The sequence below is a fragment of the Neovison vison genome, chromosome 6 (genome assembly GCF_020171115.1).
Source record: "Neovison vison isolate M4711 chromosome 6, ASM_NN_V1, whole genome shotgun sequence".
NCBI lineage: Eukaryota > Metazoa > Chordata > Mammalia > Carnivora > Mustelidae > Neogale > Neogale vison.
In genome coordinates, this window is record NC_058096.1 from 141,069,534 (window position 1) to 141,088,143 (window position 18,610).

Below are 18,610 nucleotides of genomic sequence, written 5' to 3' on the forward strand. Positions count from 1 at the left end.
CAATAGTCCAGGACACAGTTCCCCTCTTGGAGTTTCCAGTCTAGTAGGGGAGAAATATATAATTGTCTTAATAAAGCAAGGTTAAAACCTGTGATGAGGACTCTAAAGAAGAGGTACAGGGCTGGGCAAGCCTTGGGGTAGTCACAGAAGGTAGCACATATGAAACAAAGTAGACAGCAGACTTCCCGTAAGCCCTGACGTGTGGGTATTGGGCCACATTTAATCGGACTTTGAAAAATAAATGTGTCTGAGAGTCACAAAATAAAATCAGTAAGAGTTATATAGAATTGCCTACTACCTGAAAATTGCAATCCACCTTCACTACCCTGACCAGCCTTGGCTGTCCAAATCTTCCTTCTCCACTGCCCTGCTTTACCTTTTTTTTTTCTTATTTATTTGAAAGAGAGAGCACAAGCAGGGTTGGGGGGAGAGAATGGGGAGGGAGAAACAGAAACCTTGCTGAGAAGACAGCCTGATGCAGGGCTCCGTCCTAGGACCTCAGGATCATGACCTAAGCCAAAAGCAGACACTTAACTGACTGAGTCACCTAGGTACCCCCCTCCCATTCTACTTTTCTTGGTGGCACCTTGCATCATCTGACATGCTGCCTATTTTACTTGGTTGGTTATTATTTGTCCATCTCCTCCAATCCCTGTTCAAACAAAAGTTTCACAAAGACAAGGATTGTCTCTCTGCTATATTGCCATTGTCTAGCATATAACAGATGTTTTATAACTATTTGTTAAAAGGCACCTACCTGTAGTCTAAGTTTTTCCACCTTTACCATAACGAGTCCTTGTTCCTAGCCATGGCCAGCTTCTCTATTTGTGTTCTGGATCCCATCCTCTGATCTTTCGAAATTGTTGCCCCTGCACTTCCCTCTCTTGAATCATCATGTTCTCCTTATGTGTCATTCCCCTAACATACAACCATGGTGTGTGTGTGTATGTGTGACTGTGAGCTTGTGCACGCGCACATTTGCACACACCCACTTGAACTTATCTTTGACCCCTTGAACCTCCTTTCTACTTATTGTTCCCACTTTTCCTCCTCCTCACAATGTATTTTTTCAAAAAGCCGTCTTACATGCTACTTCTGCTTCTTTGGTCCTAAGCCTACTACAATCTGGTTGTGGCCTCCTGGCCATTGCTCAGAAACCTCTCCTCCCCCATCCCCAATCATCTCTATGCTGCACAGCTGACAGGTCACTCTTATTTTATCCTCCCCTCAGTGGCAGTGAACTCCGTAAGCACCCCTCCGCTCACACTTCCTCACTTGGCTGCCATGGTTTGCCAGCATCTGTGTTCCAACTCTCTGGCAAACAGAGGACACCAAGTAAACACTTGTTAATGGAATAACTCCTGAATGACTTCCTCCCAGATTATTCATAATCTTGAAGTATCTCAGGGATATTATCTTGAAGACCAGTTACAATTATGAATTATTTTAGTTGAAGGAGGTAGTCCAATTCCAGGACAATACCAATGTTTGCATTTTTATTACCCCAATCATTAATAGAAGCTAATTTTCTCTCATTTTGCTTTTTTTTTTTCAGAGAAGTAGAAAAATGAAAATCAACTTTGAGGGATGCATTTACTTAATTGGAGTTAACTCGAATTTTACTATCATTTCCTTCTCTCAGATCTACCTGGCAGCTCTTATGTAGTAATTCTCCTACATTTTATATAACAGCTGTATCCTTGGCACTGCTAGATATAGCTTGAAGACAGAACTGATCCATAGTTCTATAATAAAAAGAACACTGTGCTTCTTCCTTTCATAAAGTTTTTCTATAATGGTACTAGCTAATATTATGGGCTAGGTATTGGAGACTTACATTACTTTGGAGATAGGACAAATCAAATTTAAAACCTGGAATTCAGCTTTATGAGGGAAAGATCTATTCATTTACAACTCAATGAAATGTGAAAAAATCATTTTTCAAACGATTCTTTTTGCACCGGGTTTTATTTTTAAAGAACTTTAAATGCCCTTCCAAAAATATTGAAAATAACGTTTCTTAATGGAGATAAGGATATATAGTGATTATGCACCACTTACTTCCAGTTTCCAGCTGCTTCCTAATGAAGTACAGCATTCTCAATTTACAGACACTACAGCTTGCCACAGAGAAGACACTCAATCCACGTTTATTGAAAAAAGAAAGAATGAAATGAAAAGAACTCATAAATGGTGGATTAAGTAAGGCATTCACCTCTGGCACTGTATTCTACTCAGCGGCTTGCACACATTCCCATTTCTTGTGCATGGCAGTAGGAAGAAGAGCTATCACGACACTGAAGTTCTACTGCATTTTAGTTTTGCTTGTTTGCAAGTCAAGATTCATAATTCACAGATATGAAGAAGTTATAATGTTGTTACCCTTTTTTATAAACAAAAATGTACTAGTCAAATTCCCACACTGCCAGTTGTAAAATTTATATGTTGATAAAAGTACTAAGAAACTGCTAGAGCATTATCAAGAGAATATGGTTAATGCATCTTCATTACTACTAATAACCGCAAAAAAACATATAGATCAAGCTCATGCCGCGCAATTTTTCATCCAAATAGCTCTTAAAAGGGGATGAACACTGTTTTCCTTTCTTGAATATTTTTTGTTTTCAACCAACTTTTCCCCTCATCCACTACCCACTGCTTCCAGAAGAACATTTTCTTTTCAAAACAACTATTGAAGGTGATGCTACATCTTTCAGATATAAACAACTGTAAACCATAGACTTCTAGGTAAAGCAACGTATTCCCAGTCTGTTTGTTTTGCCGGATGACAATTTTTTGGCCAAAGGTAGCTAACACAGATCTTAAATATCAGTAGCAGCATTCTTTACAAGAAGTCCTTGTCAATTCGCAACCATTATTACTGGCTGTGACATACACTATTAAGTCATGTGTGTTAAATTGACGAAAATTAATGCAGTTGTCAGAGACTTGATGGACACCGAGTACGGGGTTGGACTAACAATGGAGTGCAATGTGTCAACAGTGTTGAAATAAATAGTAAGAGAACTCTGGAGTTAAGACATTAAGCAAATCTAATGAGTAACTGGTTTTGTATAATCAAATTCTTTCATTATTACTGTCTAATAAATACTATTATTAAATAACAAAATAGTATCATATGGGAGGGACTGTTCTGAAATTGTTGTCAACACCCTACTTTTGGCACAAACTCATTTAGTAGGTTAAAAGAGTAGCAATGGGGCATTTTTCTAAAGATTCAAGATTCCTTAAAACACTTGTATCAAAACCCAACCTGGCTTCACTGTTGGGCCCCTTTGGATCCGTTTCTAAAATTCTAAAAATGGGTGGCTCTTATTGCCTCTTCCTACCCACTTGAGCTCTGGTAGCCTGGCTTTCTAATGCATACTCTACTGAAAGAGCTTCTAGTGTTTCCAATGCCTTCTTAACTGCCAGAGTCATGGGCTGTTTTCATTCAACTTCTAAAATTTTTTTAAAGCTTAAAAAAAAACAAAAACAAAAACAAAAAAGCCCGAACTAAAATCAGTATCACATGATCACCTCTGTAAAACTCTCCACAACAGTGGGGATTTTCCTTTCCTGTTATCCAAACTTTGGCACAACCCCAGGCTTTTTCTTTTCTATCTAAGGATTTATTTTAGGTCTGATATTAAGTGTCTGATATTTGTTTATCTCACTCCTTCTGTGATAAAATTTTGTTACATGCTTGTTTATATTTTTGTCAAAGAGTTTTCAATTTATCTGTACTTATTTTTCTCTATACTCTAATTTATATTTTCCTTGTTATTTCCTTTCTTGTGTTCCCCAAGGTTGAATGCTCAGTTTATTCGTTCATTCATCCACTCATTCACTTATTCATTCCCCCTCTTTCCCAAAAAAAGAGTTTAAAGCTATATATTTGCCTCTGATTATAGCAATAGCATCAAAGTTTTCCCCACACATTTTCTAAATAGTCCATTGGCTCAATTATTACTTAGGTACATTTTAAAGTTTCAGATGGTTGGTTTTGTTTATGTTTAAATGTAACACCCACTTTGTTTTATTGAATAAAAACAGAAATATCAGAAGAATGGAAGTGGGGGAGAATGTTCTAATTTTTCAAAAGGATTGTAGCAACCACCAACTGGAAAACAGACTGGCTTATTCAAATTTTTTTTACTAATTACTTAGAAATGGTTGTAGTTTATTACAAGTAGCCGTATGGTTCACTAAAAACAAGTCATTCTAAGGCAACTTTATTTCTTATCTAAGTATTAAAGTCTGTTAGATTTATCAGGTTATGTCAGTGCCAGTGGGATCTAATGGAGGATAAACGTGTGCTCAGTTATAGGTGGGGAGCTGTACCTCAGGTTTATTGCTGAATGTTCTAGCACCCACCAAGGACTTCTGGTGATGACAACTATCTTCACACTTGGCTCACAGACCTGCTCTGCTCACAGTCCATTTTTTAAGGTCATAATCTTCCTTCCATCAGTAAGCTGCACAGGTGGGGAGAGTTATAGCTATTCTCTGGACTAAGTTTCCTTATCTTTATACAAAGAGGCTGAATTATATGATATTTTGGGTCCCTCTTAGATAGAAAATTCTCTAATTTTGTGACTCAAGGAAAGAAAACATGCTCCTATTCAATTTGAGATACCCAATCTATCAGATAAAAGAATCAAAATTTAAAATACTCTCAACAGGCTAGCACAAGAAATGAATTAAACAGATAAAATCTAACAAAGAGAAATAAAATCTTAGCACTTAGGTTAAACCTTTTTACAATTGTGCATTACACACAGAATAGAGAGGTGGATTAACATGAGTTCATATTAAAAAACAAACAGACTCCTAAACATTAGTGTCTTAGTTTGGTCTTTAAGGCTAATACAAGCCCAGAGGAAAGCTGCTATAGAAAAGTAAGATTCTTAACCTGCACTAATACTAAATGAGTGAACTTTTAGTTTCCAGTCTGGCATGTAAGAAGCTTGGAAGTATCTGCTCTTTCCTAACAACCAGAAAAAAGTTGAACAAATTGAAACAAAACAAAACAAAGCAAAAACAAATTTTTCTTAGATCCATAAAAGTGAGGTCATAGGGCAAACTGCTGTCCCCAGATCAGACAGACTGACAGATGACCATAGAGAATCAGGCTTGACTAGAGCAGATACCCACAGGAAGCAGAGCTGGAGTAGGGAAATGTGAAGTGCAACTGCCCAGTTATTAGGGGCTGAGAGTGAATCAGCTGGACAGATTAAAAACTCCAAGGGGCCTGGTCACACAGGGGGCAGCCCACACTTCTGAGTTTTACCTCTTGGAGTTCTACCAGAGTGTCGTGGTGAATATGAGAGAAAAACTGTACGTACAACAGGTGGAATGGAAAGGAACCATTTTGAAATACACCTGAGCGTCCTGTTTTTCTTAATATTATCTGCCCTCAGGAGAAACTATTTAACCAAAGTCCAACCTGCTGAGGTTTTGTCAGAGCCTAACTGACCTGAGGGAAGGGAAACACCCAACGCCAAACCCCTCTAGCCACCCGTCCCACCTAAGTTGGGGAGGGTGGGTAAGAGGCATGGGTGATGTTCATAGTCTGAAGGTGCTGGCTCATGAAAGGCCTGAGACCTATTCACAGGACTACAGAATGCTTCCTCTCCTCACACACCTTATCCCTCTATCACTGTAAGTCTACTCACAGCAGTTCCTTTAACCCACTACATCATATCCAACTATCAGAAAAAAAATAAAATCACAAGACTTACTAAAGAAAATAAAAAGACACAGTTTGAGGCAACAGAGCAAGCATCAGAACCAGACTCAGATATAGCAGGGATGCTGGAATTACCAGCCTGGGAATTTAAAACAACTGTGATTAAAACGCGAGGGCTCTAATAGATAAGTAGACAGCATGCATGAACAGATGGGAAATGTAAGCAGAGAAAAGAAAGTTCTGAGAAAGAGAAAGAAAAGAAATAATGGAGATAAAAAGTACTGTATAACAGAAATGAAGAGTGTCTTTGCTAGGCTTATTAGCAGACAATCTACAGCTGAGGAAAGAGACTATCCAAACTTCTGAGGTTGAGGGTTTTTTAACAGACACTCCCCAAACTGAAAAGCAAACACAAAAATGACAGAAAAATACTAGAACAGAATATCCAAGAACGGTGGGACAATTATAAAAGGTGTAGCGTATGCATACTAGGACTACCAGAGGAGAAGAGGGAGAGAAAGTAATATTTGAAATAATTACAATTGAGAATCTCCCCAAATTAGTGCCAGACACCAAACCACACACCCAGAAAGCTCAGAGAACCCAGGCAGGGTAAGTGCCCCCCAAGTATACTTCATCATATCATTTTTAAACTTCAGGAAATCACAGATTAAGACATAAATCATGGAAGAAACCAGAAGAAAAAAAAAAATCTTACCTAAGCAAGAGTAAAGATAACCACCTTCTTAGAAACCATGCATGCAAGAAGAAAGTGGAGTATTTAAACATTCAGAGAAAAAACCCACCAACCTAGAATTCTGTATTCTGTGAAATTTCCCTTCAAAAGTAAATACAGTACCTGTATATAGAAAATATGTATCACTGTTAATAGTAAATAAACATATGACTAGAAATACTAGGTGAGAGCCTACATTACAGAAGCTAACTGTATAGCTACAGCAGACAGCGTTTGGTGAGGCATTAATTTCTGGAAGAATTGAGATGTGTGTTTATAAAGTGGAGTAGAACAGTGGGGAGTTTTTAAAACTATGCTGAAAGAGGAATGGCTTAAGAAAAGCTGGGAAACAAGTCTTACAATATCATGAGAGTTGACATGGGGGAAAGCAGTCCTTTATGGCATGACTTTAAAAAACGAAATGAGTGGGGCACCTGGGTGGCTCAGTCAGTTCAGCCTCTGCCTTCAGCTCATGTCACATCTCACAGTCCTGGGACTGAGCCCCACATCAGGGCTCCCTGCTCAGTGGGAGTCTTCTCCCTCTGCCTCTGCTGCTCTCCCTGCTTGTTTTCTCTCTCTCTGCGCGTCAAACAAACAACAAATCTTAAAAAACAAAACCAAAAAGAGTTACAAAACTTACAGAAAACAGTTCAAAAAGAAATCCTTTCTAATGTTTTAACATGCTCTAATTAAAATAGTAAGTGCTCCAATTCTGGAACTGTATAAAAAGATGGGAAAATCACCCTCAGACACAAAGGCTTCCTCGGCCTGCCTGGGTGAGAGACAGGCTTAGATGAAAGGCCCTTTCCAGCTCTAAGTGTTTATGACCTTCAGGTGCCAAAGGGCTTCTGTCATCACATTCATTAAACTGTTGAAATGACAGGGCGAAATGAGAGGCCTTAAGGAATGTTGACCGAACAAACTTAGGGGCCTGTTTGCCCTGCCTCTTTATCTCCACCTTTCATTTCTACCCTGTTCTCTTTGCCCCTCCTTCTTCCTCCATGTTTATCGTCCTTCTGTTTTCCTCTATTTTTCTTCCCACTTCCCTTTTTTGTATCATAGTCCCCTTTTCTTTCAGTTTCTCGTCTCATTCTACCTACACTTTTTTTTTCCCCACCATAAAACCATGGAACTTACTTTAAAATTATTTTAAGTGTAAAGAGTAATTGGAAAAAGTAATTATAAATACATGATTCATCTGAAAAACAATCTGAGGGGTTTGAAGTGGCGGGGGGGGGTGGGAGGTTGGGGTACCAGGTGGTGGGTATTATAGAGGGCACAGCTTGCATGGAGCACTGGGTGTGGTGAAAAAATAATGAATACTGTTTTTCTGAAAATAAATAAATTGGAAATACTCCACTGTATTTGTAAAAAAAAAAATACATGATTCAGTTTTTGGATAGAAACTATATTCCCTTTACATCTCTATTATTTTGCTAGAAATCTACATTATTGACTTACCCTCAATGGATTATCATTCATATTTATTTCTTTCATATTTACGGTCATTGATATTTTCTTTGGAAATTCAGAACAGTTGACAGGGTTGCAACATATTAGTCTTCAAGAAGATTCTAACACTTGAGCTAACATTTATGATATACTTCTGCTTAGAAATTCTGTGAGCCGAAGGCTTCAAGTTCTATCAAATGAATTGGTTTCAGCCTTTCCTAATTCTTTATCTTTAAAATTGAGAATAGAAAATTTGCTTCAGTGCAGACATCTATATGTAATTCTAAATGTTTGCCATATTGTGAGGTTTCTATTATCTTAGAAAACAAACTATCCACATCTCAAGAAACTCTAGGTTTCACAGATCTTTATTAAAACAAAATGATAAAAGTTCATTTGTTATTACTTATTCCTTAGGAGTCATAGGTAACATTTACTCCTTTCAGCTATAAAGGCTATGATTATTTTGCATGTGGCAGGTAAATATTTGTTAATGTGATATGAAGCAAAAGGAGTATAGTACTTGCTAGGGATAAAAAGGGTGGTATACTATGTGTTTGGATATAAGCTGAACTGTGGGGCCTACCTAAATGGGTCTGAACACAATTCATAGTATTTGTTAAACTAGTACAAAAAATAATAAGGAATTATGTATTAGTTGCAGTGTATAAAAATCATTACACTTCCCAAAATTTACCTATAGAAATAAATATTGAGGTTTCTGTTCCTATAGTTTTCAATTCTGCCATTTTCAACTAATTTACTTCCTGACCCAGAGTATCTGAAGGATATAAATTTCTCCCATCAGTAACCATGATTCACAATATCAAAGTCTTTAGAGGGTCAGGGATTCTCTGGCCTAGGGAAATGCATCAGAATGAAAGAGGATATAATTCTGAGATGCCCTCATGTTGGGGGGAGTTCTGTCCTCTTCACTTCTCTTCCCTCATTTTGAGAATCATTAAATATCTTCATAATTAAAATCACAAGCAGCTTTTGAGACAGGATATGTGGGAGTCAGTAAAGATAAAGAAATGTGTGAGTCCATGGAAGAGTCCAAGGAAACACTTACACTAAAAAAATACAGGCATAGAAGGGAATGGGTTAGGGGCGCCTGGGTGGCTCAGTGGGTTAAGCCACTGCCTTCGGCTCAGGTCATGATTCCAGGGTCCTGGGATTGAGCCCCGCATCGGGCTCTCTGCTCAGCTGGGAGCCTGCTTCCTTCTCTCTCTCTCTGCCTGCCTCTCTGCCTGCTTGTGATCTCTCTCTGTCAAATAAATAAATAAAATCTTAAAAAAAAAAAAAAAGAAGGGAATGGGTTAGATGCAGAAAAAAATTTTTTTTCTCTTAATCAAAAAATATATATAAGACCTATATACGAAAAGCTATGAAACACTGAGAGATTTGGAAGACATAACTAAATGAGGTGATCCATGGTCATGGAGAAGAAAATTTAGTAATATTACAGTATAGGTTCTTTCCAAACTGATCTATAGATTCAATGTAATCCCAGTAATTTTTATCAAAATTGACAAGTTTATTCTAAAATTTATATGGGAATGCAAAGGCCTTAGAATAGCCAAAAGAACGAGAAAGAGTAAAGCTGGAGGACTCAGACTACTTAAAATCAAGACTTGCTATTAAAGTACATGAATAAGTGATGATGGTTATTAGACAAAGAATAGAACATACAGAAAGAGACATACATACATATGGTCAACTGACTTTCAACCAAGGATCCGGTTCAACTCACTCTGTAAAGGAAAGATTAAATAGATGGCACTGAACAGCTGGCTATCTACAAAGAAAAAGATGGACCTAATCTCTACCTCACTCCAAACACAAAAATTAATTTGAGGTGGACCACAGATTTAATACAAATACTAGAACCACAGAGCGTTTAGAAGAATGCAAAATATCTTTGAGACTCTACAGTAAAGGCTTAACTCAGCAGGCCTGGGCTGCCGGAATCCCGTTCATTCCAAAGCTGTTTTGGACAGGCTCTTGACCGACAACTGGGATCACCTCCAGCCCCTGGAAAGTCCTGCCTGGTAAGATTGTCTTCGTAGAGCTGGGGGCTTGGGCCACACCAAATAGTTCCTGCTTACAGTGGATTTATGGTTAAAGTCTGTTTTTATTCAACCTGGGTCCTGTGCCACTCTATATCAGTCTGACCTCTGAGGGGACTGGTGACTGAGTAGCTAGTGTTAGTCATGCTGTTCTTTTATGCCTACATGACTGACCCCTAATACAAACCTTTGGGGGGATACCAAAGCTTGGGTGAGTTTCCCTAGCTGGCAACACTTACCAAGCGTTGTAATACTTTGTTCCTGGGAGATTTAAGCACTGCACTGGGACAGGGCAATTGCAAACTTGTACCTGGTTTTTCCTAGACTCCAACCCTTTTTCTTTCCTGATTTTAATCTGCATCCTTTGGCAATAATACACTGTACCCATGAGTATAACAGCTTTCTGGAGTGCTGCAAGTCCTTCTAGGGAGTCCCTGAAACTCAGGGAGGTCTTGGGGACCATCAAAAATGGAGACTAAAGGAAGGCAAAAGTTTCTTAGATAGGAAACAAAATGTACTAGCCATAAGAGAAGAAACTGATTCATAAACTTTACTGAAATAAAACTTTTCTGGTGATCAAAAGACATTATTAAGAAAATGAATAGACAAGCCACACACTGGGGAATAATATTTGCAGTACATATATCTGACAATATATAAAGACTTCCTACAATTAAAAAAAAATACAAATAGCCCATAAAATAGGTAAAAAACTTGAAACAACAGCTTATAAAAGAAGATATACAAATCATTGATAAGTTATGAAAAGATGCTCAACATCACTAGTCATCAGAAAAATGCAAATTAACCACAATATGATACCATTTTCAAACCAAATGGGAATGAATAAAACAAAAAAGACTGATAATAGCAGATGTTGGCAAAGAGGCACAACTACAGACATTATACAAGGATGCAAGCCATTGGTACTCCCATATATTCCTGATGGGAGTAGAAAAAGGTATAGTTACTTTTAAGGGTTTGGTAGTTTCTTATAAAGTTAAACACCTATCCTACAGAGCAATGAAATTTCTAAATGTTGACCTATAAGAAAGAAAACCATATATCCATGAACAACAACAGCAACGGCAAACAACAACATTTGAACACCTGTACAAGAATGCCCATAGCAGCCTTATTCCTAATACTCCGAATCTCGAGCTAACCCAGTATCTCTCAACAAGAGAATAAACGACTTGTAGTATATTCCTATAATGGAAAGTGACTCAATAATCCAAAGTAAGGAACTATCGCTACATGCAATACGGATGGGCTATAAATGTGTCATGCTGAGTGAAAAAAGCTAGACGCCAAAGACTGCACCCTGTGTGGTTCCATTTATGTGAAGCCCATGAAAAGGTAAAACCAGTATTTGGTAATAGGAATCAGAAGGTTGCCTTGGGGTGAAAGGTTGCAACTGACTGTGAAGGGACCCCAGGGAACTCTCAGGTGAAAGAAATGTTCACACCAGGTATATTGTTTCCGATGGCAGTCACATGGGGATGCGCAATTGCCAAAACTCATCAGGTGGAACATTTCCAGTCTGTGTTTGGGTAAAACAGGACGTGTAAATTAAAAAAGAAAAGGAGAAAGATCTGTCTTCTCTGGACTAGGTAGGAGATAGTATTGCCAATTTACCAAAATTGGTTGGGAATTAACAACCCTCTCTGATATAAGACAGCACTTTCAGACATGGATGTGTTCACAGCACAAGGTATCTCAGCACACAAATATCACAAAGTTACATTTAGACAGAAATCAGGGTCCTCTGAAATTCTCATTAGCCAATGAACTACTAATACTGGTAACCATGGACTTCTTGGGTTCACGGCTTGGGGAGTATTATTAGCAATTATTTCTTTATGAATTTTTAGCAAGAAAATAGTTCTGAGCAATTGCAGTCATTATGTAAGTAAATAGAATAAAGCCGAATTAAAAAAAATTGCTGATCATATTAAATGGAAATTGTCCAGGGGAATTTTATAATGACTTTTAGGTATTTAAAACAGTATTTGTTTACTCAGTTATTAAACTAAATATTTGCTAAACACTATGAACAGTTCCAGGTACTGGGCTAGGAGTGTGAAGATTCTAAGATGCAGATCCTGACATCAGTGTGGGTTATTATTCTACAACTGAAGGTACAAAGCACTTATATTATTAATATTTGAATTTGTTCTCTGTGCCAGATACTGAAGAAACAGCAGTGAATGAGGTAGATATGGTCGCTGTCCTCACGAAGCTCATCATATTATAGGACAAGATTGCTAGAAGGATCCTTGGGCTTCTTGGGACTCTGCACTTTATCAGAACATTCTAGCTAAGCCAGGCCCAGAGAGGAGTCCTATGAAGGGCTGAGATCCTGCTCCCACGAAGAGATGCAGAATTATTAGCCTCCAGGCGTTCTGGGGTAAGAATGGACTGGATGCCATCACTCTCTCTAGGCATGGAAAGCCCAGCTGAAGAATATGGGATATATCTTAAGAGCTCAGGGTACCCTCCTTATTAGAATCTTCCTACCCTGGAGACTGGCTTCCTGTTAGATCTCATGCAAGGTTCCCAACAAGGGGCCTTCTGCAGAGGGCCTACCTACCAGGATTATAATTCTGGAATCTTTCATCATTGATATGAATTGTTTAAACTATGCTCTGACAGGGGGTGAAGGTCAGAGAAAAGCTGGAGTAGTTAGCACAGAGAATATGTTCCTGTTGATCAGGTGAGTCGAGAGATCAGGAACTGAGCTTGGTACCTTCGGTCTTTAAAATGTTGGTGATACGAAATTGCTTTAGCAAGTTAAGAGGCCTTCAGTGTGTAGCCTGTGAAAAGGCACCGCTAGATAGAGTGACATGTGCTCTTGAGGCACTACTGCCATCTTGGGTGCCACCATTTCCTCCCCTCTGCAGAGCAGAGAGAATTAAACATTTTGAGAAATCATGTTGTGTCATTTTCAAAACAGAAAATCCATGAACATTCTGGAATAAAGAAGGTATGTGATTCTACTCTTAATGTAAGCAACTGCAGTATTTAAAAACTATGAAATTCTGTTCCATGCCTACTCAACTGGGCATTTTAGTAGTTACAGATTCCTAAATAAATTGATAGGTCCTTCTGAAGACTGGTCACAAATTAGATGTACTTATTTTTTTTTATAGCAGCAATTTCTGGTTATTTAAGGACAAAATTGGAACGAGATTTGAGTGTTAAATTGTCGTTCTGAGCTTAAAAGTTGAATGAATAAGAAAATGTCAATTCCCATTTTTAAAAAGAAATTTGCAAGTAAGTAAAATCAGAGCACAGTGAATATTATCCACACACGTAATGGAAAATCTACCACTAAAATACCTAGGCACTTGCTTTTAAAGACTTAATTATAGCAATCCATGGTAAAGCAGAGACGAGAAATCAGGCTTCTTGATTTCTAGAGATATTCTTATCCATGAAATCACATGTCATCTTTGCATCCTCATCCCTTATTTGGATAAGCAACACAAATAGAAGTCCACTGCCATAGATATAGCAGGTATTAGTTCCCTGCTTTCAGGTGCCTGCCTGTCTCCTGTCTGTTTTCTATTTATTGATCACTTCTGGGGGTTCCCGCATGCGTATGCCCCTCCATCATTCCTATTCCCTCTCTTGCTGCTTCATGACAGCCCTAAGGCATTAGCCCTTTAAGAGCCTCTAAAAAGCTAAGAAAGTAGTTGCAAGGTTAATTATGGCTGAAGGGCTCAGCCAGATAAAAGCCCCATAAAAGACCCAGATAAGATTTTGGGTCTTAAATAAGGAAATGGGGACTTTACCAGTGGTTTCACAGCTACAGTCATTTTTGATCATGGATAAGCAAACCTCCAGGGAATTATCTGGTGGTTAAAAAGAACTGGAAGAATTCTTTGGCAAGATTATCAAGTTTGGGGCACCTGGGTGGCTCAGTCGTTTAGGTATCTGCCTTCTGCTCAGGTCATGATCTGGGGTCCTGGGATAGCGCACCACAACAGGCTCCCTGCTCAGTGGGGAGTCTGCTTCTCCCTCTATACTTCCCTCCTGCTTGTGCTCTCCCTCTCAAATAAGTAAATAAAATCTTAAAAAAAAAAAAAGATTACCAAGTTTGTCTTAAATTATACTTATTGGTGACTACCAATAAGTATTCATGTACCTTCACCAGTGCTAGCTTACTCATTCATTCATTCACTCACTCACTCACTCACTCATTCATTCATTCTAAATCACTTTCTTGAGGTATAACTGACATACAAACAGCTGTACATATTTAATGTGTACAACTTGATGAGTATGGAGATAAGTAAACACATGTAAAACCATCACCACCATCTATGCCATTAACATGTCACCTCCAAGTTTTCACTCTCCCTCTTTACTATTATTGCTCATTGTTTTACTTTTTGTGTTAAAAACACTTAAAATAATATCTACCCTCTTAGCAAATTTTTAATATATATTAATTAATTTATTATTACCTATGGGCACTATACAATAGATCTCTGGGACTAATTCATCTCTGGCTCATTTATTTTTAATTTTCTAATATGAAAGGTGAAAATGATACTTCATTGGTATTTTAATTTGCATTTCTATGACTAATTATGAGTTTGACTAGCCTTTTAAATGTTTATTTGCTGTTTGAAATTCTTTTAGTAGTGCCTACTGTATTCTAGACACTATGTTAGGTGCTGGGGTATAGCAGTTAACAAGACAAAACGTACAGTTTACATTTCAGTGCAAGAAACAAACTATAAAAACAATAAAAAACCCCCAATCATTTTTTTTAACCATTTCAGGTAATAAGAATTGCTATAAAACAAAAAAACGAAAACAATAACAAAGTAAAGAGACAGACTAAAAGGGTCCATTATTTTAGATAGGGTAGTCAAACAGAGGTTCTCTGAAGAGATGATATTTGAACACAGAGTAATGTGCTATGTGGATCCTTAAGGAAGAATCCAGGCTCAGAGCACAAAGCAAGCTCAAAGCTCCGGAAGTGGGAACATATTTGTTTGCTTGAGGAATAGTAAGCAGGCCAGTACGGCTGGAGCTCAGTGAGAAAGAGGAAGAATGGTGGTAGCAAATGGGGTTGGAAAGACTGGAGGCCAGATCACGTAGGGCTTACCCTGCAGGTCATTAATTGAATGGTTCTGGGTAGTAGAGTGATAGGATCTGACTTACATATATCTGGCTGCTATGTAGAAAAGGTCTATAAAGAAGTGAGAAAGTAAAAAGACCAGTTAAGAGACTAGTGGTGACTTGGTATTGGGAGTATAGAGGGAAAGGTGATTTCTTTCAGGATATATTTTGAAGAGGATTTGCTGATGGTCTTGATGTGTGATGTAAGAGAGAACAATTCAAGGGCAATTCTAAGGTTCGATCAACTGGATTGGCTATTTACTGTAATAGCGAAACAAAGGGGAAAAACAGTTTGAGGAGGTACAATCAAGAGTCTAGTTTGGAAAGTATTAAATTCAAGATACATGTGAGACATCCCAGAGGAAATATTGAGTAAATAGTAGAACACAAGAATCTGGAGTTCAAAGGAAGAGGTCTTACTAAAGATGTAAATTAAGGACCCTTCAGTCATAAATGGTATTTAAAGCCCGACCTGGACTGAGATCATCTAGGGAATGAGTACAGTGAAGAAAGGAAGTCTGGGGGGTGTTCTAAAATTTACAAGCAGAAAAGGAGGGTCCAACAGAGCATGGCATGAGATGGAATGACCAATGAGATAGGATCTCATGTTTCTTACTGAACTGCGTAAGTTCTGTATACATTAATGATACTAGTTTGTCAGTTACTTACACTACATAAATTTTTCCAATTTTCCAACTGGAAAAAAATTGCTTTTTGAATCAGTTTATTTTATTTTTGACATATCTACTTAAAAATAGTTGTGTAGTAAAATGTACCATTCCCTTTGTGATTTTTCCCACTATTTTTAAGGTTAAAAAGTCTTCTAATAACCGGAGATCAGACAGACACCTGCATTTTATTTCTACTTTTGCTTGAGTGTACTTTGATTCAGTTGGAATTTGTTTTGGTGTATGATAATGTTATAAGTTGATATTCTTTCAAAAGATTTGTCAGGTTTCCCAACATCATTTACTAACTCTCTCACTGGTCTGTGATGTGTTCTTCATATATACCTTTCATTTGGTTCAATTTGGTTCAGTTCTTCACATATACCTTTCATTTGGTTCAGTCTGAAAGTACAACAGAGCTGGTGAAAAACCTTCCTTCCAATCATCACAATGATACTATGTATACAAATTTCAAAGAGTGTATAAGGAACTGCTAAAACAGAACCAACGTTTTGAGAAGAAAAATGCAAGGACGGAAGGCTAAATAGAAGAAAGATAAAGTATGAAGGGTAGAAAGGAAAGGGTAACCCATTTCCTTTTTTGAAAAAAAAAAAAAGTAGACATTGAAAAACGTAAAAAGATAACATGTATACACACTTTTTTTGTTGAGTAACTTCCCCATGCCAGCCATTATCCTCAGTGCTCTCAAGTGGTAAGACAATGTGCCAGCTGTCAAAGGCTTAGATTTTGGTGGGAAAATTGGGGAGTCAGATGACACACATAAAGGAAGTCTGTAACTTTAGTGAGTAATGAACACTACAAAAGTAAGACTGGGCAACGAGGTAGAGAGTGAGTAGAAGAGAAAAAAAAACAAGAGGGAGGTCCAAGGGGCCTCTGTGAGGTGACCACTGGGTGAGCTCTAAATCATGCAGAAGAAAGAAAAGAGGGAAAGAAGGGTGCTCCAGGAACAGGGAAGAGCAAGTGCAAGCATAAGTTAAGAGAAGGGGACAGTGGAAGGAGTGAAGGTCACAGAGATAGAGAATGGACCCAGGAAGAACATGTCAACACTACAAGTAGACTTTGGAGGCATTTATGTTGGGGTGTGACAGACTCTGTTGTCAACTGAGAGTTATTTGGCTGTTACGTGAAAACTAAAATGGTGGTGGGGTTGGGGAGAGTAGCGGAGCAAAGAAGGGATTCTAGCTAGAAAGATCTCGTATAAAGAAAGTACCTAAAAATACTGTGTTCTTTTAAACATACTTAAACTAAATATTTGACACGATAGGGTAGAATAGAAATACAAGTATCTACACTGTAAGGTTCCTGAGGGCAGGAGTTTTGTCTGTTTGTTCACTCAGCAAAGAAAATCTTGCATGCAATAAAAATTTGTTCAATTAAATGAACAAAGTGACTAAGGAGAAGATCCTTTCATTAGTGAAACAAGAATCTGATAAAATGAACAAACCAAAGAGCTTCAGAGAAGCCTCATTGGCCACAGAGCTGGTGTCACAACGACACAGCACATTAAAATGTGATGGATTTCCATCAAGGATGGGTCACTTAAAAATTATATTACACTAAAACAGGGTTCAAGACACAAGGTTTAAATTTAGCCACTCTCTTGTAAAGTTCTCACCCTCCAGACTATGAGTTTCTATGTGGCAAGAATTATGTCTTCTTTCTAACTCTCCAAGTAAGAACAGAACACATAGAATGTGTGTACTCCATAAATGTATATTTAGGCTGCTGGAATCCTACTGAAGAAAAGCTAGCATACAGGCAAAATGCTTAAGGAAAAAAAATTCGGACAACTTGGCAGCATTTATCATTACTAACATTTTAGTCTTCCAGTGTAAACTTTGAAATTACATTCTAATTTGAGATGGTTCTGGTTTGACAAGTTAACTCTTGAGACATCTGAGTACAGTATTATGAAAGAACAAAACTGCTCATCAACCCCTTATGCCAATGTTAATTTCTTTTAAAAGTAGAATTTTAATGTTTTTTTATTCCTACAGTGACCCTTAAAATTTCTATGTATATAATCACAAATGCACACACAAGATGCATTTATAAGCTTATTGTGTAGTTCTAAAGACAGTTGGGAAACCCAATTTTAATTTTGTTACTGAAATAATTTAAAAATATATTATAGAACTGCCTCTTTTCAATCAACAGCAAGGATCTAGAAAGACATTATACAAGTAGGCACAATTTATTCAGGTTTATTAGTGTTAGAAAGATGAAGCTGCCTAACTTCAAATTATAACAAATACTCTGCTATTTTTCTTACCACTGACAGCAATGTATACATTTTCTCATGCCTTAAAAAAAACTCAGATATTTTATTTAGTAGAGATGTCACTGCATGCATTAACCACTGATACGCTAAAATCTATAAACTTATTGTCAGCAAATGTGTAAAAATTCCTGACCATCTCAGAGAACATCTTTGTGGCTCATAACTTTCATCATTCAAGAAAGAGGACTTACCGGCTTTTATTCATGAGGTCTGCTCCACGTGCTTTGTAATAATCTAAATTTGGATGGAATTGGTAAGTCACTGGTCTTGGATTTCTCTATAGAAAAGAAAAATTTTAATGTAAAAAGCTATTTAAATTACACATTAACACATACAAGGACAAAAACAATTGTTTTTATATTCTTTCAGAAAAAATACATATAATAATGAAGTTCAATAATTAGTGTGCTTGGGTTTTGCTTTCATAGTTGAAGTTTTACCTTAAATGATCTTAGTCCTGATTAAACAACGAAATTATTTTTTATCTTTTACTTTTACCTGTCTCAAAATTTACATATTTATTCCTGTCATTAGATTTTTTTTCCCCAAGTACAC

General features: G+C 37.5%; 1 protein-coding gene across 4 annotated transcripts in view; it reads right to left on the minus strand.

Moving 5' to 3' along the window:
• TBC1D5 (TBC1 domain family member 5) overlaps positions 1 to 18,610 on the minus strand; it is a 555,945-nt gene that overhangs the window by 69,697 nt on the left and 467,638 nt on the right. For all 4 annotated transcript variants that reach the window (XM_044252521.1, XM_044252518.1, XM_044252519.1 and 1 more), the window contains one exon: positions 18,247 to 18,332. In XM_044252521.1, coding sequence (XP_044108456.1) covers positions 18,247 to 18,332 — 86 coding nt within the window. The remainder of the gene's footprint in view (positions 1 to 18,246; positions 18,333 to 18,610) is intronic.